The 27,577-nt window shown below is 37.4% G+C and overlaps 1 protein-coding gene across 20 annotated transcripts in view; it reads right to left on the reverse strand.

The window, feature by feature from the left end:
• LOC144373238 (uncharacterized) overlaps nt 1–27,577 on the reverse strand; it is a 203,081-nt gene that overhangs the window by 122,239 nt on the left and 53,265 nt on the right. For 8 of the 20 annotated variants that reach the window (XR_013432982.1, XR_013432983.1, XM_078036346.1 and 5 more), the window contains exon 3: nt 11,371–11,453. The exons of the other annotated variants lie outside the window; for them this stretch is intronic. Coding sequence is in view for 6 of the 8 variants with exons in the window: in XM_078036346.1 (XP_077892472.1) it covers nt 11,371–11,453 (83 nt within the window). In the remaining 2 variants the exon portion in view is untranslated. The remainder of the gene's footprint in view (nt 1–11,370; nt 11,454–27,577) is intronic. 20 annotated transcript variants of the gene reach the window in all.

Below are 27,577 nucleotides of genomic sequence, written 5' to 3' on the forward strand. Positions count from 1 at the left end.
CCCACTGTAAGTTTGCCTTTCCTGTGTATACTTGCCCACACCTACTGTCTACTGACATTTTGTCAGTAGCCATCCTAATAGGTTTTTACATGATGTAATTGTGTTGATATGCATTTTCTTGATGATTAGTGATGCTGAACACCCTCGCATAGACCTGTTGGTATTTTGTAAGTTCTCTTTGGAAAAAATGCCTGCTCAGATCCTTCGCTCATTTTCTTAGGTGCTTTGCTAAATTTTCCACTCTTGAGTTACATGAGTTCCTTACATACATTTCTATCATTCCTTAAAAAATATGTAACACTCAATTGGCAAGATACTATGGTAGGCAAAGAGATGATAGATAATCAAAGATATCCAAAGAACATCAATAATAACCAACTTTAAAATTTCAAAGTTGATATGATTTTTGTTATAGTTCTATATTTTGATAACTATTATCAATTTGTTTAAAAATGTTTTCTTCAAACCCTATTTTTCTTAAGAGATGTGACTATGGTTGGAATTGTATTGTCTTAAATTTGGGGAAGGGGAAGTTATTTTCTTTTAATTTTTAACTTAATGTAATTATAAACAAAAAGAAGATTCAAAGAAATTAAAGAAATGTATAGGGAAGTCCTGTGTGGCCAGTGCTATAGCATCCTACATAATGGTGGTACAATATCAAATCCTAGAAATTAACAATGGTACAATCTACCTGCACTCAGGTATTCTGTTATGACAATGGAAAAATCATCCAATATATACTCTTCACTCCTGCACCTCAGCCTTCCCTGTGTTGGTCATGTCTTCCTGCTGAAATAGTTTAATGTTGATAATTTCAAAAACAAAACATTTAGGACAAAATTTCTAAAGCCTTTTCATTCAGAGAATATTTATTTCACTCATATTTACTTGAAGTTTTGTGTAGGTAATAAGAGCAACATATATTTAATTTTCCTTGAAAAGTTGAAAGTATTATTCCACTTTCTTCATTTTAATTATTCCTGAAATATATTAAATCTAGGTTTCAAAGTTTTATATTATATTATATTATATGTATATATATATATATATATATATATAATAGACTATATATCTTATGTATTTATATATGTGTGTGTATTTATATATATATAAACACACACATACTCAATATATATTATATACTCAAGGAGATTTGTAAGGAATGTTTAGAGTGAAAGGAATACAAGTGGAGTGGACATTAATATATCCCACAGCCAAAAAAATGAAATTTGTATGTGATTAAACTCCTTCCCTTCCCACTCAAGGAAAATGCCATACTGACTTTTATGATTTTCATTCCTCTTATTTTTACTTTGTGGAGTTTACATGTCCTTTTATTCAGTAATGTATTTCATTTTCTACTTCTTTGAGATTTATGTAAATGGTACTAGCTAAATGTACTAAGGATTTTGCTATGCATTATATTCCTGGGAGTCACCCATCTTGACATCTATATATATCTGTCACTTATTTTCATTACAGTGTAACATTTATTATAGATTTACTATAAAATGTATTTATCTATCCCCTGTTGATGACATATTTTTCAAGGTTTCTCTTTTGTTCTATTTTCTTTTGACAGTCAAAGCTGCCATGAATCTTCTCACGCAGGTCCTCTGGTGCACATGTAGAAGGTTTTTCCAGAGTAAAGGCCTGGGATCAGTTGCTGGACCATAGCATAGATACAGCTTCACCTTTGCTAGATGGTGTTAGCATATTTTTCAAAGTGATTGTATTAATTTATTTTCCTACCAGCAGGGTTTTGTTGCTTCCCATCCTCAACAATATTTTATATTTCTCACCAGTTTATTTTATTCTTGCCAATCTGATGATGAAATTCTATTTTGTAGTGTTTAATTTTTACCTTTACAGTTAAACATATTTTACATTTTTTTGTGTGGGGGGGAGAGCATTCATACATCCTCTTCTTACATCCTCTGAAAACTGAGATTTTTTTCCCTTTATAATCCATGTAAATTTTTCTAGTTTTACTGTGATTAGATATCTATTTTTTCATATATTTTTCAATAATATGATTTTTTAAATTTCACGATTATACATAATTTATATTATAGACTTTCGTGAATTTCCTTGATCAAATTAGGTGAGATTTTTTTTCTAATCATATTTGCTGATCTTTTAAAATCATAATGGAATATTAATTTCTTTTGAATGACAGTTTTTGCATCTCTTGAGATGATTTAGGATCTATAAATAGAGCCCCACATAAATGGTCCAATGATTTTTGATAAAGAAGCAAAGGTATTCTAATAAGAAAAGGTAGTTTTTCTTCCTTCCTTCCTTCCTTCCTTGTATTGAGGATTGAACCCATGGGTACCTAGCCATTGAGCACATTTTTTATATTATTGATATCTCCATCCCAATTTCATATTCTATTTAGGGACAGGGTTTCACTAAGTTGCTTAGGGCCTTGTGAAGTTGCTGAGGCTAGCTTTAAACTTAGAGTCTTCCTGCCTCAGCTTCCTGAGCCACTTGGATTACAGGCGTGCACCACTGTGGCCAGCAAGGTAGACTTTTCAACAAATGCTGCTGGAAAAATTGAAAATCCAGATTCCACAATATTTAGAAAAATTGACTAATGCAAATCTTATTCCCAATAAAACATATAATTATATCATTGTTTATTGGAGTAAAGATTCTGTTATGGTTTAGATATGAATCGTCCCTCATGTGTGAGAAAATGCAAGAATTTTCAGAGGCTCAGGTTGTGGCTCAGTGGCAGAGCGCTTGCCTCACACATGTGAGGAACTGGGTTCGATCCTCAGCACTACATAAAAATGAATAAACAAAATAAAGATATTGCATCCATCTATAACTAAAAAATATTAAAAAAAGAATTTTCAGAGGTGAAATGATTAGATCATGAGAGATATAACCTAGTCAGTGTATTATTCACTAAGTGGTAACCATATGCATATAGGGTGTGGATGGAGAAGGCAGGTCAGCTGCAATATCACATCTCATGCCTTTGTGGTTTATATTTTGTCCCCAGTGAGTAGAGTTCTTTCTGCTTCCTGCCTGTCAAGTCCTGAGCTATTTTCCTCTGCCACACCTTTACCATGTCAGATCCCCCCTCACCTTAGGCCCAGAGCTATGGAATCTGCCATCCATGGGCTAAACTTTTGAAATCATGAGCCAAAATAAACTCTTCATTTTCTATGCTGTTCTCCTCAGGATTTTTTGGTCACAGCAACAGAAAAGCTGACTAAAAATAGATATCTTTGATATGACACCAAGAAAAACAATATGCAAAGAAACAAGATGAGTTGTAATTCATTAAGAACTTCTGCTCTTCAAAAGAGACTGTTAAAATAGTTAAATATACAAGCCACCAAATGGGGAACATGTTTGCAAATTACACATGAGGGTAAAGACATGGAGGAGTTCAGAAAAAGCAATAGTAGTGAAATTAACATTGTTTTTAAAAATGGGCAAAAGATCTTACTATTTACCAAAGACAACATGTGAGTGAAAATTAGCATATGAAAAGTTTGACAATACTAGTCATTTAAAGAAATATGAATTCATAACCCTATGTACCACTGGTGCACATCTATTAAAACCACTGAGATTTGCAGTGATTTTAGGATGCTGGCAAGATGTGAAGCAAATGGAATTCTTATACATTGCAAATGGGAAATAAAATGTGTAACCACTTTGGAAAAATATTTGGGGTCTTTTTAACAAGTTCAATAAATAACTAATTTATGGCTTAACCATTTAACTACCAGACATTTGTTTAAGAGAAATGAAAGCAAAAATACACACAAAACCTACACATGAATATTCATAGCAGTTTTATTATAATCAGAAACTGGAAATCACTCATATAGCCATCAAAATGTAAGTTAATGAATGAAAAAAGTCATAAAACTAAACAGTGGAATATCACTCAGCCACAAAACAGTTTGAATTATTAATTCATGCAATGTGTGCAATGTTCTATGAATTATTATGTTGAGTGGCAGAAGCCAGATAATAAAGAACACATGTAGGATTATTGTATTTATGTTAAATTCCAGGGAGGGTGGTAAACAAACTAATCTGCAGTGGTGGTTGGTGCTTGGAAATAAATGACAGGAGGGCTAGGAAGAATGGAACACACAGAGAAATGTTTGAGGGAGATGGATATGTTTACCAGTATGATTGAGCTGAGGACTTTACACATGTACACATGTCAAAATTTATCAGTTGTACATTTTCTTGTGTGTACTTTAATGTATACCATTAACTAAAGCTATAAAAAGAAAACACTTATTGGTCAAATATGGAAAACATTTACAATAAGATTGGGGTCAGAGAAGCACATCTGGTTTCATGACTGCTTTTCAACATTGCATGGCCTCTTATAGCCAATGATAATAAGGGAAGCAAATGAATTAAAATGACTCAATGCAACTCAGTGGAGAAGGGAAATCTTTTTATTATAGAGTTCTGGGTCAATTAGAAAGCAATGTTGGGGAAAAACTAACTTTGACCATTACTTAGTCTACATACAAACAGTAATTTGAGGTGGATTAATTAATTTAATTATAAGTAATACTAAAATTTAAATATTTTAAAATTGGAAATCATTAATATCAAAAAAAGGTTGGTTCCTTAAAAGAAAGTAAAGAAATTGAAAAATTAGACACAGAATAGGAAAGAATACTTGCAATACATTTACCTGACAGTGGACCTATATAAGGATAGATTCCTGTAAACTGATAATTTAAGATAACCATTTTTTTAAAAATTGGACGACAAATTAGAGAAGGCACTTCAAAAACTGCATCATATAAATAATCAATAAACACGTAAAAAGATGTTTTAATATTATTGGTTTCAGGCAACTGCAAATCAAAGCCACCACAACTACTATAAACAGTAAGCATGACTACATTTTTAAAAACCGTGTGGTATCTAATGCTTGAGATGATATGGGGTGTCTAGAAAATGCCTATTATTTTTGTTAGAGTGCTAAATGATACAACCAGTTGGGAAACTGCTTGGCAATTTCTAACAAAATTATACTTGCACTGGCCATAAAGTCCAGCAATCCAACTCTGTTACCAGCTCTGGTTCAATCAGAGCTGAGAAACAGTGAGCAAATTTGGACAGGTGAAGTTTAATACAAACATAATTAAGTAAAACAAGAATTTAGAGATTTAAAAGTCAAGTGAACTCTAACGGATAAATGAACAGCACATATAAGATGCAGCTACTACCCTTTGGGTGGAGATAGGGAACCAGAGTGTTGGAGAAAGTGGTTCTTGGAAAGATGCTCTTATCAAAGACACTGTCTCACAAAACTTTCCAGGTAAGTGAGCTACCAAGGAAAGATGGTAGTGACTGGTGCTGCTGTTTGCCATGCCAGGCAGAACACATGGGTTGAAGAAGTTTCAAGTGTTGCTGAAGCCAGAGAGGCTAAGGAGGTCCACCTTGTACAATCCTGTGGAGAGGCATGCAGCAACCTGCAAACGACCCCCAGTCTCCTGCAATATGTCTCTGGCGCCCTCTATTGACAAAGTTTAACATGGTGTCAATTGATAAAGAAAACATCTAAATGACCCAAATCTATTTTGACAGAGCAGGTCACATTTTTTATTTGGAACTAGAGATGTTACAAATCAATAGGGAGCTCACGTCCGCAGTTATTTAATTTCCAAACCAGACTTATATTCATTGTAAAAATATTTCACAAGGATGTAGTATTTGTAGTGGGAGGAACAAGAGGGAAAAGAGAGAGAGAGAAAGAGAGAGAGGGAGGAAAAAAAAATACAAATTTATATTAACATAGGATTGAGTAACATAATGTGATATACTTACTCAAAGTTATGCTATACAACATGGAAGATACCATACGATATATGTGAAAATCTCAAAAACATATTGAGCTAATGAAAGAGGACACAAAACAATGCATGTTACATAATTCCATTTATTGGAATTATAGAACAGGCAAAACTAATCTTTGAAGCAAGAAATCAGAATAATGACTGAGTCTATGGAAGGAATGTGGATGAGAATTGGGGTAAGAAAGGAATTTTAAGTGTGTAACAAAGTTCAATATTATGATTGCATTTTGGTTAAATACTTTTGTCAAGATTTATATTATATACTTAATATATGTGTATTTTATTATGTGTAATTGTATGACAATTTTAAAAATCTACACAGATGAAAAGATATCCAGAGCAGTTTGTAGCAAAGTAGGTGAATAAGATTATAAGAAATAAACAAAAATATAAACAAATTCTATTTTTTCTTACAGAAAAACGCAGGCACATGAAAAAATTCAGTATAATTTAGTTCAATTTTAGTTTTAGGTCACACAGTTTCTTAAGTCAAACTGAAGGATGAACAAATTTTTTCAGTATAATCAAAAGAAATAATGATATGGTACAAACCTACTGTTTTGTAGCTTCTTATTTGCTAATTTGTAATAGCTGATATTATCATTAGAAACAAAGCAAATGAAAGTATTCATGTAAACAAATTTTATTTCTGTTGAAAGACTTCTGCCTTAGCCTTCAAACAATAGACAGTAGCAAGACTTGCTGACGAATATAAACTTCTTTAAAATACTAGGCAAAGCAGAACATGGGCCTCGTTTTTCTTTTTTCTTTTTTTCCTTTTTTGCTTATGTGAGATACATTGAAATGAATCAGAAAAGGTTATCCAGTTATTGTGACCTACATAACATACCATTGCCAGGGGGAATAAAAATGAGTTTAATCTATTTGAAAGTATTTTCAATGAAAAGTTCTTTTTAGAAAAAAAAAATAACTGCTAGGCTGATAGCTTTGAATAATTATGCAGTTAATATATCAGAGACAGAATCAGCATAATTTTTACAATATAATGATATGGCCAATAGAATTACAAGAATATCGCCAGCATACATATTTAAAAGAAAATTCAACACATTTGTTAAACTCATTTGCTCTTCTCAGTGCCATTTATTGATGTGCAAATTGCCAAGACACCCATTTTATGGAGCAAAACAAGAATCAAGATGTACTACCTGAGTTGTGATGCAAATAAGGCAGTCAAATGAAGTGAAGGTCAGACTTTGTGTCCAAACAAAACAAGAATTAAAGAGCGGAGCTGAAAGTCTTAATGTCTTTGTATTTCCTATTTTTACAAAAACGTATGACCATGATCTGGGTTTCTGTAGCAACATGCAGCAATGTTATCAGAGTCATGCTATAGATAAATGGCCCCTCATATATCTTATTTTATATAACCATAGAAAGATACATATGAAAAATGATATTGTAGTCATAATTAAAGATTAAAGCAGAAACCATATCACCAGTAGACCTGCAGTCTCATCAAGACAGAAAATACTCATCAGAGCACTCATGTTCTGTAAAGAATAACCGGATGTTTATGGCTATTATTTCCATATTCTATTTTGGTTGTTTTCATTGATTTCAGTACCAGTGTCTTTCAGAAACACTAGCAAAATTTGATGATGCCCATATTGAACCCCTATAATGGAATTAGAATTTATTTAAATATGTTGTACTTTTTACAAAAGATAGAGTAAGGTTCTCACTTTGCTTTTCATTTTCAAATTTAAGAATAACTATCAGAAGCTGCTGAGGAATGGCCCATGTGAAACTGAAGAAGAGAGGGTTTTGTAATAGGGATATTTTTTTAAATGGGGGAATTTAGTGTTGGAGTTATATATGGAATTTGAATAGTTTGCTATAGGAGTTTGCTACAGGAAAACTGTTGGGTAGTATGTAAAGAAGAAATTGTATTGTAGTGAGAGTCTGGAGAATTTGTGATCTACCTGTGAGGTTGGATATATCTTTTAGATTACCTTAAGATAACTTTTGGGAGGTCTGTGTCTTTATTGGGAGAAGATAGCTATCTATCCATCTATTTCTATATATATAATTATGTTTTGGTCCCTCCAAAAGTTGGTCTTGAAAGTAGTCATAAGAGAGCACAAAGAATGAGATTGAAGAGCAACAAAGGAGAAACATAAGTCTGATATTTTAACTTGCTGTGGGCAATAAGCTTCAATTCTATTGGAACTTACTAAGTAGCACATAGACTGCCGCCTCTCCCAATCTTCTGCACAATGGCTGGGAGGCAGGAGTGCATATCAATTAGCTCTTGTCCATTGGCCAAGATGGGACTCTGTTCTTTCTCTCCATATAAGTATGGGTTAAGAGAATTCTTTCAAGCTTCCAAGACAGGCATGGGGCAGAAAGTAAAGATATTCATTAGGGACTAGAGATGAGATCTTATCATCTGAAGCAAATCATAAATTACTATTCCAACCTGGTCAAAATCAAATGTAAGGCTAGGTGGACATGATTCAGAGCACCTGATGTGTCTGCTACAGCTACCTAATAAATCATGTACTCAGTAAATTCTTCCAGTTGAAATAAACAAAAAAATTCTAATGAACCATCTGCATCTCCAAATCCTAAGCATTTGCTAGGCTAATAGGTAGCCTAGCAAATGCTTAGTGAATAAAAATCTAAATGGCTATTACATGAAATTCAGAAGAAGAAAATATCTTCCCCTTTATATCTTAATATGAAAGAGTTTCCAAATCCTTTAATTCTTATGTACTATGGTATAGAAGCAGGAGGTAATTATTGCTGTAGGTACAGGAGTTTGCTATAGGAAAATTATGTGTTGGGGAGTACATAAAGGAGAAATTGTATTGTAGTGGGAGTCTGAAGAATTTGTGATCTACCTGTAATTTTGGATATATCTTTTAGGTTACCTCAAGATAATTTTGGGAGCTCTGTGTCTTTATTGGGAGAAGATAGCTATCTATCCATCTATTTCCATATATAATCTCTAATTTTCCTTAAAGTTTCTTCTAGCTCTAAGATATTATGAAAATTATATATGTAGAAGAATATTTGACTTTTTGTGAATGGCTTTCTGTACTCAAATGTATATTTACATTTGCATGCATGACATGATAAGTTGGTAGACATTGGTATTGATTTAAAGATGAGCAAATCTTGATTTTTTAAAAATATAAGTTTCTTTGGTTTCCAACAAATAGTATGTCATATATGCAAGTAAACAGAAGAAATATTAATATTAAAATATGCATATGTACAATAAATTAAATCTTTTTATTCTGCATATTGTTTAGTCAAGTGAAATTTTTATTCTGAAAAATGGAGTAATTAGGCAGGCAAGGATTTTACAGAAAGCAGAGATCTAGAACTTGCAGCAATATCACTAGGATGAAGAGATCAAATTTGAACTTCAGGGCTAGTGAAGGAGAAAGAACTTACAGGGAGTCAAGATCCTGAAGAAGAGTGCTCTTAAAATTCCTTACAAAATTTCTCTTCAAGGCATTAGCTAATTCCTGAACTATGCATGAATGGAGTAAAAGGCTAAGAAATCCAGAAAAAAAATTAAAAAGTTAAGAGGCTAAAAAGTTTATCAGAGCTTTGGCAGTCTGGGGAAGAAACAAACAAAAATATAATATAGAATCTGCCAAAAGTAAAATTTCCAGGCTTTTAGATGAGACTTCTAAAGTGTTATGGCTGATGCTAGGGATAAATCAGTAATAGATAAGCTTTTACAAAGTCTTACTAATATGCTTCCATTGCTGGGTGTGATGGTTCATGCCTGTAATCCTAGAGGTTTGGTACATTAAGGCAGGAGGATCCTTAGCCAGCCTCAAAATAGTGAGGCACTAAGCAACTCAGGGAAACTCTGACTCTAAGTAAAATACAAAAAAAAATAGGGCTGGGGATGTGGCTTAGTGGTTGAGTACCCATGAGTTCAATCACTGTACCCTCCCCATAAAAGACTTCTATTATTTTAATCCATGATTCTATCAGGGTTTCCTGTTTCTCAGGAAGAGGAGAGTAACATCTTCTCTGAAAAAATATAAGATCATCCAGAATCTCTGCCACCGTTCATGCGTAATGTCAGTGCTCAATCTAAAAGATCATGGGTGCCAGAAAACAGGACCAAATGACAAAAGCTAACAGGATAAATACAAAACAAAACAAAATAGCAATAGAAATAGCTGGTATAGATTTGGGGGTTAACAGAAATATAATCTTTAATATAATCAGTAAGTTAAAGAAAGTAGATTCAAAACAAAAGAATGTCATCCAAACATTAAAATGTACAAAAACACCATTAAATGGAAATTTTATAGTAGAAAAAAACAAGAAGTCAAAATATAACTGCAGATGAGACAACAGAATAGAATTAGGGAGCTGAAAATAGAGAATTGAGAAACTGGAAGTTGGTAAGTAGCAAATATTATACTTGAAGTTCAAAGAAGAAAAATGAATGGAAAAATATAGATAATAGCATATAGAACTTGATAAAAATGTATTAAGGGTAATCAATGTTTAGTTGAAGTTCTAGAAGAAGAGGAGAGAGGAAATAAAACAGGAGAAATAGTTGAAGATATACTGGAAAAATATTTTTTGAAACTGATCAAGGATATCAGACTGAAGAGTCATGAAGCTCTGTAAACCCTGAACAGGTTAAAAATAAAATATTCTAAATATAAAATAAAGGGCTGGGGTTGTGGTTCAGTTTTAGAGTGACTGCTTAGCATCTGTGAGGCACTAGATCCAATCCTCGGTACCTCATAAAAATAAATGAATAAAATAAATGTCCATAAACAACAACAAAAAAACTAATATATAAAATAAAATAAAGCCAAATCCAGATACAAATAAGAAGAGAAATAAACAAATCCATAATCTTTATAGTGAGAGTTCTTTTTTAAAATTTCATTTTATGATACTGTTAGGGAAGGAGTCTAAGGCCTCACACGTGCTAGGCAAGCACTGTGCCACTGAGCTACATCCCCAGCTGCATAGTGAGAGATTTTTTTTAACTTATCTTTCTTGTCAAAAATTCAGTAAAGTGGGGTTGTGGCTCAACGGTAGAATGCTCACCAAGCACGTTCGAGGCCCTGGGTTTGATCCTCAGCACCACATAAAAATAAACAAATAAAATAAAGGTTAGAAAACCTCAGTAAAGCATATAATATTTGAGAAATACAGTGAGCAAATGTGTGTATGTGTGGGGTTATATAATATTGTACAAAAAAATGCAAAGCATTTCACATTCTTTTTTATGGACACATAGAACATTTATAAAAATAAAAACTATATGCTGGGTCATCAAGCAAGTGTTGACAAATGTCAAAGAATTAAAATCATATGGAGTATATTCTTTGATGATACGGAAGTTAAATAGTACATGTATGTGAACAATGCGAGGTCCATATCTTGAGTTCATTAAAACCATAGATCAAAAAGTAATGATGTCCAGTTTTCACTAGATTTAACGACTCACTTCCATGAAATAGTGTATAAAAAGTGAAATATAATGACTTACCAGAGGAGCAGGAGCCTGATTAAACATCACCTTAACCAAGAACTTAACATCGTCAGGATGAGTTATATGGCTATTCGGTAACCCTGATGGGATAAGATGAAAAGGGCCCTCAGGCTGTGTGTGGTGTTCTTTACAAAGTCTGTAATTCCCATCTAATCACATACTCCCATCAAATTCAAATTGAGGGGCTGTGTTAGTCAGATTTACATAGCTGTGACCAAAATACTCAAGACCAAGTAAGAGGAGTCAAAGTGTATTTCAGGCTCACAGTTTCAGAGGTTCAGTCCAAGGTCGGTGGGCTCTATTGCTCTGGACTTGAAGTGAGGCAGAATAGAGGGGCAAAGGAAAGCTCCTGAACTCATGGCTGCCAGGAAGGACAGGGGTGGTAAGAGAAACAACCCACAAGTAAGTCACCAGAGAAATATAACCTGAAAGGCATGTTACCCCCATCACCTACTTCCTACAGCCTACAGTTACCACCCAGTTAGTCCATTAGAATCATTAATCCATCAAATGAATTAATCCAGTAATTAGTTTACAGCCCTCATAATCCAATCTCTTCACCTCTGAACATTCCTACTCTAACAAGAATTTCAGGGTCTACCTCATATCTAAACCATAATAGGGACATTCTATAAATTCTATCAGGGATATTCTATCTGGCTAATGTGAATACATTTTTAAATTGTCAGGGTCACAGAAAACAAGTAAAAAAACTTAGAAGTTGTTCTGAACCAGAGGAGACTAAGAAAAAATATTGACTAAATGCAATGCAATATTCTAATTTGAATTACAGAAGTGAAGAAGAATATTGTAGTGGAAAAAATGAGAAAAATCCAAATCAATTCTGAAGTTTGGTTAGTAATGTATCAATGTAGGTTTCTAAATTTTAACAAAGGTGCCATAATATAAAACATTAAATAGAAGTGCATGAGGGGTATACAGGAATGCCTTGTATATCTGTAAGTCTAAAATATTCCCCTAAAACATTTATTAAAAATAAAAATGAAAGAAAGATAGGTAGCTCAAATGAGAAATGGGAAAAAACATTTATAAAAAGATATTTAAATGCACAGTATAGACAAGAAAAGAAGTCTAACTTTATTGACTATGAGAAAAATGTAAACTAAAACACATCATCACTGTAGATGCTCCATCATAGCTAAAATGGAAAAGATAGCGAATACCAAGATTGCTAATCTGACGATGTTGGAAGATCTAAACCCATACACTGCTGGTGGGAGTATAAATTGATAAAATTATTGCATTAAAATTTAGGGGTTAGCTGGGTTCATGTCTGACATCCCATCAGCTCAGGAGGCTGAGTCAGGAGGATCAAAGTTCAAGAGCAGTCTCAGCAACTTAGTGAGGCCCTAAGCAACTTAGTGAAACTCTGTCTCTAAAAAAAAAATAAGTAAATAAAAGGGACAGGTGTGGTGGCACAGCCTGTCATCCCAGCAGCTCAGGAGGCTAAGTCAGGAGGATCATGAGTTCAAAGCCAACCTCAGCAAAAGCCAGGTACTAAGCAATGCAGTGACACTCTCTTTCTAAATAAAACTACAAAACTAGGGTTGGGGATGTGGCTTAGTGGTCAAGTACCCCTGAATTAAATCCTCAGCACCACTCCCAAAAAAGGAACAGGGATGTGGCTCCATGGTTTAATATCCATGGGTTCAATAGCTGGTACAAAAAAATAGAGGGTAGTGTTAACTAAAACTAGACACTTGACTAACCTACTACCCAGCAATTCTGCTGTAAGTACACATTTACTACAAATCATGGACAAAATATTTAGTTACTTTATGTATCATATCCCTGAATGGAAACAACCCAAATGTCTATAGATAGATCCTTGTGACCCAGGAATATTGAAAAAAAAGAAAAGAAACTATTCCTACAAACAATATGTATAGATGAATCTCAGACATAAAGACACAAGATGAGAGAGAAATCTGGACAGAAAACAGCATATACTTTTATGGATTCATTTATTTGAAATTTGAAAGTGATAAAATTAATGGGTGTTGATAAGGTTGATGGGACTGGTAGTGACTGGGAGGAGCAAGAGGGGGCCAGCACTGACTCTTGCAGTGTTCTGTATGTCCATCTCCTCTGTGGGACAGGAGTACATTCACCATGTCAGAATTCCCAGAGTGGTGCCTGAAGACTGTGCACTTAACTGTGCGAACATCAGAGATCCATGAAAGAGTCAAAAGCACAGGTCTTCTAGAAACTTGGATTTTAATATCAAAATATGTTTCCATCCTGATTTATAACGCAAACTATAGTTAATTAGTATATGTGTATTCTTTAAAAATCAAATAGCTATATAGAATGTTATTATTAGAAAACATCTGCACAATACTTTGATAAGTAATTAATTGGTTCTCTGTGCTTTGGAATTTATTTTATTCACTGCATGAAGGGATCCAGCGAGACCAGTTACAATTATCGTACCAAGTATGACCAAATTAGGCAATAGACTCTCCTGATGTTCTAATATTTTGAAATGTAGAGAGGACTATTTGAATACCTTATAAGGCTTTTATGAAATTTGGGGACTTCATAAGCACAGCAGGTTAAGAATACACTTTTATAAGAATATATTCTATGTTTTAAAAATTTGCAACACCTATAAAAGATAGTTGGTATCCTCCCATTTCACAGATGGAGGAACTGAGATTGAAAGAGATTAAGTTGCCTTGTCCATTCATAGAAGGGCCATGATTCAAACTTAGATTTAGACTGACTAAAATCCATGCTTGGATTCACAATTATCCACAGCAGTGTTTTTCAAAGTATGAGTCATGAGCCATATACATTAAAATCATGTCAGAGGTCTCTCAAGTGTAAATCTCCAGGAGGCCAGGGCAGACAGAATATTTGAAATTGGAGCCTCATTTTTTTTTTTTTTGTAAAAGGCCCTGAGGATTAAGAAGCACTGCTTTTTTCTCTAATGACTTTGAATAGGAAGGTGACATCTTATTCAAAGCTAACCTTCCAAGTTTGGAGTTTACCTGTATCACACATAATAGAAGAGAGCCGTGCTCCTTGAGTGTGTACATACAGTTTGTCTTGTACAATCACTCTCTCCTTCACTATTATTTCACTTGAGATTTTCAGTGAAATAGATTCTTTTGTACCCACTTGCAAGCTGTTGATATGTTTCCACAAAAGAAGTATGAGCTGGTTTAAATATGCGTGTATGTTTCCCAAGAAGAGTATGTGCCCACTGATTCTTTCTAACACAATCTAAATATAAAGTTGAAGCAATACACTCATCAGAAGGGTTATTATTCTGTCTACATGGTTTTCTTTATCAAACCTCTTGAGACTGGTGGAAATAACAAATATGATATGGTGGGTATTTTTTTAAATATAAGATATGAGGCAAAATGTGATATAGAAATAATCAAATAAGATGTAATGGCTGATTCTTTACGTTTTAAAGAAATTTTATATATTTATTTGTTTTTGGTGCTGGAAATTAAACTCAGGGATGCTTAACCACTGACCTACATCTCCAGCCCTTTATTTTTTTTTTTAATTTTTGGATAAGATCTCACTAAGTTACTGGAGCCTCTCTAAGTTGCTGAGGCTGCCCTCCAAATTGCGATCCTCCTGCCTCAGCCTCTGAAGTCTCTGGGATTATAGGTGTGCATCACCATGCTGGGCTTCAAGAAATCATTTTAGAATGTTTCCTTCTCTAAAGCTTTATTTTCTTGAAAAAAGGAGGGGAAGATAGGTAAAAGTCTAAATAGGGGCTGTTAAAACTTAAACCTCATATCTTTTCCCTCTCCTAGCATTTGGGAAAAAATATTACATATAACTTGAAGATATTTCACTCAATTTCTTGGTGGCACAGGGAAAGAAATATAGTCAATAACTCAGAAGTGTACTCCTTAGGGATAGGGGATGCTATCAAACCTGGGTTAGAGACCACCTGTTCCACCTAGCTTTTTGATCTCTCGTGCATTCCTTAGTATCTCTTCCATTTACTCCTAAGTGAGATAATGGTACCGATTTCCTAGGACTCAGAATTAAATGAAATAACACATGTACAATGTATAGCACAAGTTTAGGAACATGTAATTGTGCAAAAATAAAAAAAAACCATTAGCTATTCTCATTGTTTGTTCCTATTTTATGATATCACTTACTTTTTAAGGACCATATCCTTTGATATATACTAAATAGGAAATATCATATTACAAGTTTCATGACTTTGGAAACTGGCGAATGAAAATATCAAGAGTCAATTTAGCGACCTTTCCAGATATGTGTTATTTTAAGGGCTCTTTAGTACCAGGTGCAGGCTGCCTAGCATGAGTTCCTGATGTTTTCCTGGATGGCACAACTGTAGAAGTTTTTTTCTGATTTCTTTCTGTAGCTGATGCTTCTGTTCTCTTTTCTATTGTTGATACTAGTCTGTTTAGATATTCCCCAGTCTTATTTTCCAGGTGTGGGTCTACTTTGGAGTAAGCAGATAAGGTATATTTGGTTTTGGTCCCAGTATTGTTCATCACAGAAATAGAAAGCAGATTTGGTCTGAGTTCTTAGAATTATGTTAAAGTAATTTCTTACTATGATCATGAAGATTGAATTAAATTCTTTATATTGTTTACAACTTAATCCTTCAAAACCAGTTCCTCTGGTTACTAACTTCTACTACTTCAAACAAGAAATGTAAACTTTCTAGTTTTTGATCCGTCACCCCAGTATAAAGTCTTTTTACCATCCCTTTCCTCTACCTTCAACTCTATAGTATTGAATTTGTTCAGTGGTTCTTAGTTATAAGGGGACTCACATTTATTTTGGGGATTAAACTTGGGGCCTTAGCACATGAGAGGCAAGCACTCTACCACTGAGCCACATTCCCAGCTCCTCATTTTTTTAATTTGCCAAATTAAACTACCTCTAACTCAGACCTCACCAGTCTTCTTGGAACCAAGTCCCATTAGAGTTATTTGGGGCACCTGTCTCTCCAGGGCTGGAAAATGGTCTCCATAGTGTCCATTCATGGTGATTATTCTGTTTCTCCCTAACCTGAGTTCATTGAGGTGGATATAGTTTTGGAGTCTCCTCTTCTTTCTGTTCCATGCCAGACTTGGCTCTGGGGACTCCATACCATCTTTTAACAATAGGAAGCTTGGCACTCAGTCCCAAGGGACCCAAATAGTCACTCCATCAAAACTCTTGTCAACCAGTGGGGCTCAGGTGGGAGTGGGGTATGGGAACTTCATTGGACTCATCCACTCCCATGGGCTTGGGGGAATTCAACTTTCCATGGGGTCGGATACTTTCTTTCCCTTCAGTTTTTAAACACCTCCACAAGTGGTACAATCAATTCTAACATTCGAATACACGCAGCAGTTAAGACTTCCCAAATTGAAATCTTGCTCTTTTCAGAGCTGTTGCTGCCTCAGAGTTGCCCAAGCCTCAATTTCCAAGCAAATGGGAATGACGATTTGCCAACTAACCAGAGGGTTACAAGCAACTTGTGTACATTGATACAGCAGGAGTGGGAGCCATTTCTTGTATGACAGGAGGGGTATATATATTCCAAACAGTTTATCTTAATTAACATAAACTAGATTTAGCAGTCAACCAATAAGGAATCTCCACACTTAATGAATTGCTGAGGTTACTTCACAAACCACTCCCTCTGCAAAATGCCAGGCACCATCTTGACTTGTTTACAGACTCTAACAATGATGAGTGTCCCATTACCTAGACGTGTAGTGAGGTTGAAGTGACTGTCACATTCTTCACACCATGCCTGGCACTTAGTAAACCTTTAGAAAATGTCAGATATTATTTTAATGATCATAATTGCTGAGGTGGACCTCAAACTTTCGATCCTCCTGTCTCAACCTCCCAGTCGCTGGGATGACAGATGTGGTCACCATGTCCGCCTCATCCTTTCCTCTTTTAAAAAGCATATCAACTCGATGGCAAATGTCCTCCTAAAAGCCATTCTCTTTCCATTCTGCTTCTTGATAGGCCAGTCTACGTTGATGATGAGGCTCCGCCATTGCTAAACCCCCACCATGTGATACCCAGGCAGCAAACAATAGTGAAATCCATGGAAACTCCATGCGTTTTCCCAGAGCCTTAATTTAATGGCTTTACGTAACAAAGAAATGTAATGTCACATTATTAATAGGGTGCAGGACCTACCTGTGTCTTACCAACCTACTATCTTTAACGCCATGCTGACAGTGCTTTAAAACGGTTCCCATCCTAGAATGTTCTTAAGTGGTTTCAGCCTTGACATGAGGTCATGGGAATTAGACTAATGAAGAAAGCAAAATTGAAACACTCCCATTCGGGGGTCTACTGGGCTATATTAACTTGTGGCAAATTAAATAGATGAGTGGATTGCAACCACTGACGCTCGTATCTCATGATGAAGTCTCGGGCTCTTTATTCTTCTCGGTGCCGTTAACCTTTAGGGTCTGGCTGTCCGTCAATCTCACTTCCATCTTGCTTTCTAGGAACTGTGGCATCAGCGATTCCAAGACACGCCATGGCACAGCCCACCACACCTGAGACAGAGGCAAGTGCGATGTTTTCATCTGCGGGATTGAGAACCGAGGCCTGAAAGGATGCCTGGGCTTCTCTTACACTCATTCAAGCTGTTCCAGCGCAAGACACTTCACTTACTAGAACAGTTGCCATTTCAGCAAACAACCTCAAAAGGCTCCTAGAGCTGCCTTTCTCACCAAAGAGAGACAGCTATCCACTGCAGATGCCCACCTTAGACTCACATGGGCCCCAACAGTGGCTGAAGGGACCCCGCACACCCAAATCCTAGCTTCCACACTCACCCACACATACGTGGCGTCCCCTCACAGAGACGAGAGATCACCCACTGGGACCGCGTGGAAGCGCCATCATGTGTAGAAAAGCAGGGACAAGGCACGAAACAGAGGCAGCAAAGAGTTCATAACCGGGGTTGGAGACTGAAGTGCCACTCTATCCTTTATCCCAGATGTTCCGTAAGTGGTAACGCGAAGATGCCTATGGCAACACAGGTGTGACCCCCCTCACAGGACAAATGTATTCCCAAAACCTTGGGAATGAGTTAAGTTTGGCAGAAAGTTAAATTCCTCCACCTGCAGAAGTTGTCCTCGCTCCTCTTTGCGGAGTGTGTGACACTTTTCCAGATGGGCCACCCCGGCAGAACCGCCTGGGAGACCTGTGCAGAATGCGGGTTCTAGGCCCAGGCCTAACGCAAAGTGCTTAGGATCCCTGAAAGTCTGTGCTTGGCCGTGCCCCAGGAGGGCCCAGGCTCACCATGTCTCCCTCCCTGGTCCCCCTCCCACTTTCACAACCATTCAACCAGGATCAACCAACCAGGACCACATCACCTTCCAAGCCACCCAAGGGACCTTCGGTGGCCATGCAGTGGAAGGGAGATCAGTGCTCCGGGTCCACCTGGGGAATGGTCTGATGAACCAAGGTGCCGAGAGCAAGAGCTGGGCCAGGCTCACCTCCGGCCCACAGCAACACGACAATTGCTAAAAATGGCCTTCAGGAGAGATCGCCTCGGTTTCCCAGATGCACTTCTCTATTTCGTTTTTTAAATGCCCGCCTCTTTAGATATCAGGATCTTGGATAAGAGACCTGGTACCGCCCAGTCTCAGATTCCCCACAGGGAAAACGGCTTTGCCATCTGCTGTTCTCTTTCTGTGGGCTTTCCCCACTTGGTTCTGTTTTGCAGAGCAGGGCAGCTCTGGATTAGGCCACAGGGGGACCTACACTACCAACTGCGAGTTTCTCAGGGGCTGGAGGGAACTTTCACACTGCAGAACCAAACTGCAGAAACCTTTTGCCAGAAGGAGAACCACTGGGCTGGGGGTGTGGCTCAGTGGGGGCGCGTGGGCTCTGTGTGTGTGTGTGTGTGTGTGTGTGTGTGTGTGTGTGTGTGTGTGTGTAAGTGAAGGCTCTGTCCCGGCGCGCACACACAGGCACGCACGTGTACACAGGAGCAGCCTTCTCCAAACCAACTCGTTATCCTTAGACCTAAAAGAACCAAAGTCACCCTGATCCCATTCTTCGATGCCACAGTAAACTGAAGGATGGAGTCAGAGCAGCCCCTGGGAGAGCCAGAGGATATAGAAGGGCCAGGGGATATGGTCTTAGGATTCACCTTTAAAATGTCTCAATTTGTTTTATGAATATTTATAAGTAATATTTATAAAACAAAAAACAATTAACACATGTTTGTGGCTTGGATGACTGTTCCCCAAAGGCCACATGCTGAGGCTTGGTTGCAGCCTATGGTGCTGTTAGAGGTGGTGGAGCCTTGAAGAGGAGAGGACCTGGTAGGAGAAGTTAAGCCACTGGGGGCGTACCCTGGGCAATTCCTGTCTCCCTCTTTGCTTTCCAGACTCCATGAGGCAAACACACCTCCTGCATGCCTACCATACTGTACTGTGCCACCTCATGCCCTAAGCAATAAGGCCAAGCAACTGTGGACCAACACCTCTGAAACCATGAGCCAAAAGCAAACCTCTTTCCTTATTAACTTGATTTGCTCAGGTATTTTGTCACAGTAACAGAAAGCTGACTAATACAACGTATCCTGAAGGAATCACATGTTCACTTCTAGAGGTTTCTCCTTCCAAAAATTCAGCAGTCCCAGAGGCGGCTTTTTTTATCCCAAACTATTTCTCAACCGGTACTTTGTGACAGAATGGATTATTCATGATAACTAGATATCACTGTGTGTCCTATAATTTATCTACAGCAGTCCATTTCATCTAAATCTTATAAGTAGCTTGCCTACAGAGTATCAGTATCACTAGTGCATGGCAGTCCATCTTAGCCAACTCCAGGACAACTGAGAACAACACTACAGAAAGCTTAGTCTAAAACCCATTATGGTTTAGGATGAATGATGCTTGGTTCTGAAGTTTTTGAAATATGTTTAGCATTCTCAAACCATATATAGTATGTATCAACAGGGAATTAGACAGAGATCACTCAAGAGAAAGTGTCACTGGGATATGAAAAATACACCCATTCTATTACTGCTCCAGGAGTTCCATCCTAGGGCTGAGATCCCAGCCGCTTTCCTGGAGCTCAAGGGCAAATCGGCAAAGCAAAGGGCATGTTTTGCCCTGGCTTTGTCGCAGATGAAGAACAGCGGAGAAGGCACTGTGGTCTGCATCTTGCTCAAACCAAGCTTTATCCAGGAGCTAGCACTGCTTCTTAAACACTCTATCTTTGGGATAAAGCAAACGTGGACTATCCACAGGATGGACAATTATTCATCAATAAAGAGAAATGAGGGCTGGGGATATGTTCAGTTGGTAGAGTGTTTGTCTAAACAAAACCCTGGGTTCTAATTCCCAGTACCACATAAAAAAAGAAAAAAAAATCTGCAACACATTGAAGGCAAAAAATGAATTAGTAGTAGTAATAATAACAACAACAACAACAACAACAATAGAAATGAGCCAGGCGTGGTTGTTGAGAGCCACAGCCAAAGGGGCCCCAGCAAACTTCCAGCTGCCAGCAAGCTTCAGACTGCCCCAGCAACATCTAGCTGATTGGCTCCTCTGCGGTGATGTTCATTGGGCTGTTTCCCTGCCCTTCAGACTGCCAGCTGATGATTGGCTCACAGCTGCCCCAGCAACATCTAGCTGATTGGCTCCTCCACGGAGCTGCTCATTGGGTGACTTCTTTGGCTCTGCCCACGCAACCCAGCCAATCGGCCTCAAGAGGAGGAGGATTGTGGGAGGAAAAGGCTGGTGTGGGGGAGAGAGGCTTGTGGAAGCCGGTGGTGGCAGTTGGGCTCTGAGGGTTTTTCCCTGGAGCTGTTTTGTTTGGCGTTTGTAGTTCTAAAAATAAAGTTAGTTTCTTTTTGACAAGTGGCTCCTGATTTGTGCCAAGCCAGACTTCGGCATTTGGTGGCTCGCACGGGGAGCAACTGAGGGTAAGTAAACTGCTCGCCCCTGAGGGCAGGGCGAGAGGATGGGTAGCCATTCTAAGTTTACTCTTTTGTTTTGCTTCGTTTTTGTTTTAACTTGCCTGTCCCTGGAGATGAGTGAGAGGGAAGAAAAACCACTCACATCTGAGGAAAAACTATTTGCGTTTGAGGAACAGATAGGGAGAAAGGACGGATGGACATGTCAGGAGGATAGAAAGGCTGTTATAATGATTTTGTGTGGTTCCCTTTTTATTGGATTCTGTCTCGGTTTTGTTTGGCGTCATCTTGTTGGGTTGTATTATAGTAGAAATACGGGATCAGCAATTAGTAAAAAACAAACCGAAAGAGTGTTAAGTAAATTGTTAGAGGAAGGAAGCTTCCCAGTAAAACCAAGAGCAGTCAGGGCATACGTTGATGTAATACAAGAATATAGCCCATGGCTTTTTAAGGAGGAGTTGTTAGATATATCACAATGGAACCATCATGGTGAAGATTTAAAAAGAATAGAAAAGAACTACCCAGGGACTCTGCCAGTTGGCACATTGTCATTGTGGACGTTGGTATCTAGTTTGCTTAGTCCAAAGCCTTCAGTTCAGACAGAGGTAGAGGAAGAAGAAGACATATTGATTCAAGTAGAAGAGGAAGTCTCTCAAGTTAGTCAGACAGAGGAAAAGATTCAAGTAAAAGCTCGAGCTAGTCAGAAAGAGGAAAAGATTCAAGTAAAAGAGAAGGTCTTTCGAGATAGTGAGACAGAGGAAGGAAGTTTAGAGCAGAAAAATCTATCAGGGGAAAAGTTAAAACAGGTGACTGCTAATAAGACCCTTTTATTAGAGAGCGTAAGTGTCCAACCAACAGCACCGCCTCTACAGGAGACTGCTACTAACAGCATTCTATCACCAGAGGGCGTAAGTGTTCAACCAACAGCGCCACCTCTACAGGAGACTGCTACTAACAGCACTCTATCACCAGAGGGCATAAGTGTCCAATCAACAGCACCACCTCCATATGCTAAGAGACTCCCAACCCCCGCAGTTGATAGTTTGGATCCTGAGACAGGATCTCAAGTATGCCCTGTATTTGAGGTAGGAGGGCAGCGAACTTACCAGGGTTTAAATTTCAAATCAGTGAAGGAGCTAAAAGAGGCTGTAACAACCTATGGTCCTCAAGCACCCTTCACTGTAAGCTTGGTCGAATCCATTACCAACTTAAGCATGACGCCAGCAGATTGGGCTAGTTTGTGTAAAGCTGTGCTAAATGGAGGACAATACCTGTTATGGAAGGTTGCCAATGAGGAATTTTGCAAGGAGACGGCTAGTCGAAATGCAGCAGCTGGTTATCCTCAGAGAAATCTAGATATGTTGTTAGGAAAGGGACCTTATGAGGATCGGCAGCAACAACTTGCATATGATCCTGGTGTATATTTACAAATTGCTGTAGATGCAGTTAGGGCATGGAAGACTTTACAAGAACCTGGAGGTTTACAAGGTCAATTATCTAAGATAATACAAGGAGCTAATGAACCTTACGCTGAATTTGTAGATAGGCTTATTCAAACAGCTACCAGAGTTTTTGGGAATACAGAACAAGCAATGCCATTTATAAAACAACTGGCTTATGACCAAGCGAATCGTTGGTGTAGAGATATTATTAGACCATGGAAACATGAAGATTTAAACACATATATTAAATTATGTAGAGACATTAATGAACAAGGGCAAATTGTGGCAGCTGCAGTAAAACAAGCTTTAGATGCCAGAGACATTAATGAACAAGGGCAAATTGTGGCAGCTGCAGTAAAACAGGCTTTAGATGCCAGAGACATTAATGAACAAGGGCAAATTGTGGCAGCTGCAGTAAAACAGGTTTTAGATGCCAGAGACATTAATGAACAAGGGCAAATTGTGGCAGCTGCAGTAAAACAGGCTTTAGATGCCAGGCCAAGAACATGCTACAATTGTCAACAAACAGGACATTTTAAAAGGAATTGCCCCATAGGAGGAGGGTTTAACAAAACTAGGTATCAAACAAGTAGAATACCGGGTATTTGCCCACGATGCCGTAGAGGGAGACATTGGGCTAATGAATGCCGTTCTCAAACCACCATAGAGGGTACTCCATTATATTGGGCTAATGAATACCGTCCTCAAACCACCATAGAGGGTACTCCATTATCAAAAAACGAACAAGGACAAGGTGTTTATCCACAATATCGTGGACAAAGGCATCGGGCTCCGTTGCCAAAAAATGGACAGGGGGCCCCAATGCTCCGGGGCCCCAAACCACAAATATACGGAGCACTGGAGGAACCCAGCAACCCCAGCAACCCCATCAGGGTAGTGCCCAGCACATCAGATCCCTCATCAGACAAACCAGAGGGAGCGCAGGGTTGGACATCTGCGCCTCCACCAAATCAGTACTAACTCCAGAGATGGGAGTTCAAATCATTCCCACAGGGGTAAAAGGACCTCTTCCCAAAGGAACAGTAGGCTTATTATTGGGACGCAGCTCTTCTACTCTAAAAGGACTTTTGATAAGTCCTGGGGTAATTGATTCCAATTATGAAGGTGAAATAAAAATTATAGCCAGTTCTCCAAAGGGTATATCAGTAATTTCACCAGGAGATAGAATAGCACAGTTACTAATAATACCAAGCCTACATGATAAATTTTCCAGTCATGTTGTAGAAAGAGGTTCCAAGGGATTAGGCTCCACAGGTGTAGATTGGGCTATGCTTTCTTTAAATTTAGATTCTCGCCCCATGCTAAAACTAAATATTCAAGGACATGAATTTAATGGGCTACTGGATACAGGTGCAGATCTTAGCATCATCTCTCGTCAAGAATGGCCAAAACATTGGCCATTACAACAAGCCACTCAATCGCTTCGAGGCCTAGGAGTGGCGACTAATCCCGATAGAAGTGCAATGCTATTAGATTGGAAGGATCCTGAAGGATGTGAAGGAACTATACAGCCATATGTATTGGATCATCTTCCCGTAAATTTATGGGGACGAGATGTCTTAGATCAATTAGGTTTGACATTAACAAATAATATCAATCAAAATGCACCCACTATTATGGCTAGACAAGGTTTTAGGAAAGGAAAAAGATTAGAAAGACAAGAACAATGTATAGCAGCACCAATACAAATAGATCAAGGAACAGACAGACATGGGTTGGATTTTCACAAAGGGCCACTGAGACAATAAAAATTACATGGAAATCAGAAAGACCAGTATGGGTTCCTCAGTGGCCCTTGACTAAAGAAAAGACACAAGTAGCCCATGATCTGGTCAAACAACAATTAGCGGAAGGACATATACAACCTTCTGTATCTCCCCATAATACTCCCATTTTTGTCATCAAAAAGAAATCTGGTAAATGGAGATTACTGCAAGATTTAAGAGCCATTAACAATGAAATGGTCATTATGGGACCTGCTCAATCGGGGATTCCTCAATTGTCTGCTTTGCCAAAAACTTGGTATGTTTTAGTTATAGATATTAAAGATTGTTTTTTTTCAATTCCAATTCATCCTGAGGATAGTCCACGTTTTGCATTTACTATCCCTGCACTAAATCATGAAGGTCCTGATCAGAGATATGAATGGAAAGTACTCCCTCAAGGGATGGCTAACAGCCCAACTATGTGTCAAATTTATGTTAACAAAGTAATCCAGCCACTTAGAAATCAAAATCCTGAACTACAAATATTTCACTATATGGATGATGTGTTATTGGCACACAAAGCTAAAAACACATTGCTAGAATGTTATGCCACACTTACAAACTTATTAAAAAATTATAATCTAGAGATAGCAATAGATAAAGTGCAATTAAATTTTCCAATTAATTATTTAGGAGTTCTATTATCCTCAACCATGGTCCGTCCACCAAAAATTCAAATACGAGTAGATCAACTCAAATCACTTAATGACTTTCAAAAGTTATTAGGAGACATAAATTGGATAAGGCCTTATCTAGGTATTCCAACAGGAGAATTGGGACCTTTATTTGATATCCTAAAAGGTCCATCAGATCCAAATTCACCCCGAATGTTAACGCCTGAAGCAAGAAAGGCATTAAAAATCATTGAAACATATATGGAAAATATGCATTTGGATAGAATTGATATAAGTTTGCCTTTATTATTTATTGTACTACCAACAAAAAATATTCCTACAGGAGTATTTTGGCAAGAAGGTCCATTATTATGGATACATTTATCTTATTCTCCTAACACTATTCTTACTAGATATCCTGAGGCTGTAGGACAATTAATACTCAAAGGAATAAAAACAGCAAAGGCAGTGTTTGGAATTTCTCCCCATAAAATTATTACTCCATATACTATGAATCAAATTGATGAATTAGCTAATGAGTTAAATACTTGGGCAATAATAATGTGCAAATCTAATGTTTCATTTGATAACCACTTACCATCTAATCCTTTATTGTCTTTTTGGTCATTGCATCCTGTAATTTTTCCAAAAATGACAAGAAAAACACCTATCATGAATGCTCCAAATATATTCACTGATGGGTCAAATAATGGTACAGCAGCAATAGTTACACCTGATCAAACTTTTACATTTTTAGTACCCAAACAATCAGCTCAAAAGGTAGAGCTTAATGCAGTATTACAAACTTTTGTGATGTTTAAAGATTCTGTATTTAATTTATTTTCTGATAGCCAGTATATAGTTAATGCTATAGTATCCCTTGAAGATGCTGGTAGAATTTCCCCTTCTTCTACTGTTTTCTCTTTGTTTTCCACTATACAAAGTTTAATCTGGGACAGAAAAGATCCATTCTTTATAGGACATATCAGGGCACATACAGGATTGCCTGGAGCCCTTAGTTTAGGCAATGATTTAGCAGATAAAACTACACGTGACATACATATTTTCTCTGTACTAGAAGAAGCTATAAATTTTCATGAAAGATTCCATGTCAATGCTAATACTTTACAAAAGCGTTTTAAAATAACTAAGGAACAAGCTAGACAAATAATAAAACAATGTCAAAATTGTGTGACCTTTTTACCACAAGTTAATCTTGGAGTCAATCCTAGAGGATTGATGCCTAACCACATTTGGCAGATGGACGTCACACACTTGCCAGAATTTGGAAAATTAAAATATTTGCATGTTACAATTGATACTTCTTCTGGATTTTTGATGGGCTCCCTTCATGCCGGCGAAAAAACTAAAGATGTTATAGCTCATTGCTTACAAAATTTTGCCACTGTGGGCATTCCAAAACAGTTAAAAACAGATAATGCCCCTGGTTATACGTCTACTTCTTTTAAACAATTTTGCTCATCATTTGGCATTACTCATATAACAGGAATCCCATACAATCCACAGGGTCAAGGCATAGTTGAAAGAGCTCATCAAACTATTAAAATGTACTTATTAAAGCAAAAAGATGGAATTGGGAAGGGGTATATATTCCCCAAAGATAAACTTAAAATAACGCTTTTTACTCTAAACTTTTTAAATTTGGATTCATCAGGACTTAGTGCTGCAGAAAGGCATATGTGTCCAAAAAATGTACATAAGCCCAAGGTACTTTGGAAAGATATTCTAACAGGACAATGGAAAGGTCCTGACCCAGTAATTGTCTGGAATCGGGGGTCTGTTTGTGTGTTTCCACAGGAAGAACAGCAGCCGATTTGGATTCCAGAGAGATTAACCAAGGTTCTGACCCAGAACAGCAGCCGATTTGGATTTCAGAGAGATTAACCAAGGTTCTGACCCAGTGATTGTCTGGAGTCGGGGGCCTGTTTGTGTGTTTCCACAGGGAGAACAGCAGCTGATTTGGATTCCGGAGAGATTAACTAAAATCCTGACCCAGTGATTGTCTGGAGTCGGGGGTCTGTTTTTGTGTTTCCACAGAGAGAACAGCAGCCGATTTGGATTCCAGAGAGATTAACTAAAGCGACTTCTACAGACCAAAAAGAAGATGATTTAGCTCAAATCCATAATAGCTGATATCCAAAACTCCAATTTGGCTATCCTTACATCTGCGACAGAACCAGGATGCTTTTTTCAATATCTATTTTATTATTGCCCTTTCCCATATCATGAAGTTCTATTTTATTTTTTTGAGCTCATACAGACCTAGGTTAATGTTTTGCTGATCAGTTCTATTTTTTTTTTTTTTGACTATAGAGTTTTTAAACATTGCAATAGAGATTTTACCTGTAAAAAGTTATAAGGCCTTTACTATTGTGTTATGTGTTGTATGTATTATATTATGTGTGC

This window comes from Ictidomys tridecemlineatus, unplaced genomic scaffold (genome assembly GCF_052094955.1).
Source record: "Ictidomys tridecemlineatus isolate mIctTri1 unplaced genomic scaffold, mIctTri1.hap1 Scaffold_323, whole genome shotgun sequence".
In the NCBI taxonomy this organism is placed as follows: domain Eukaryota; kingdom Metazoa; phylum Chordata; class Mammalia; order Rodentia; family Sciuridae; genus Ictidomys; species Ictidomys tridecemlineatus.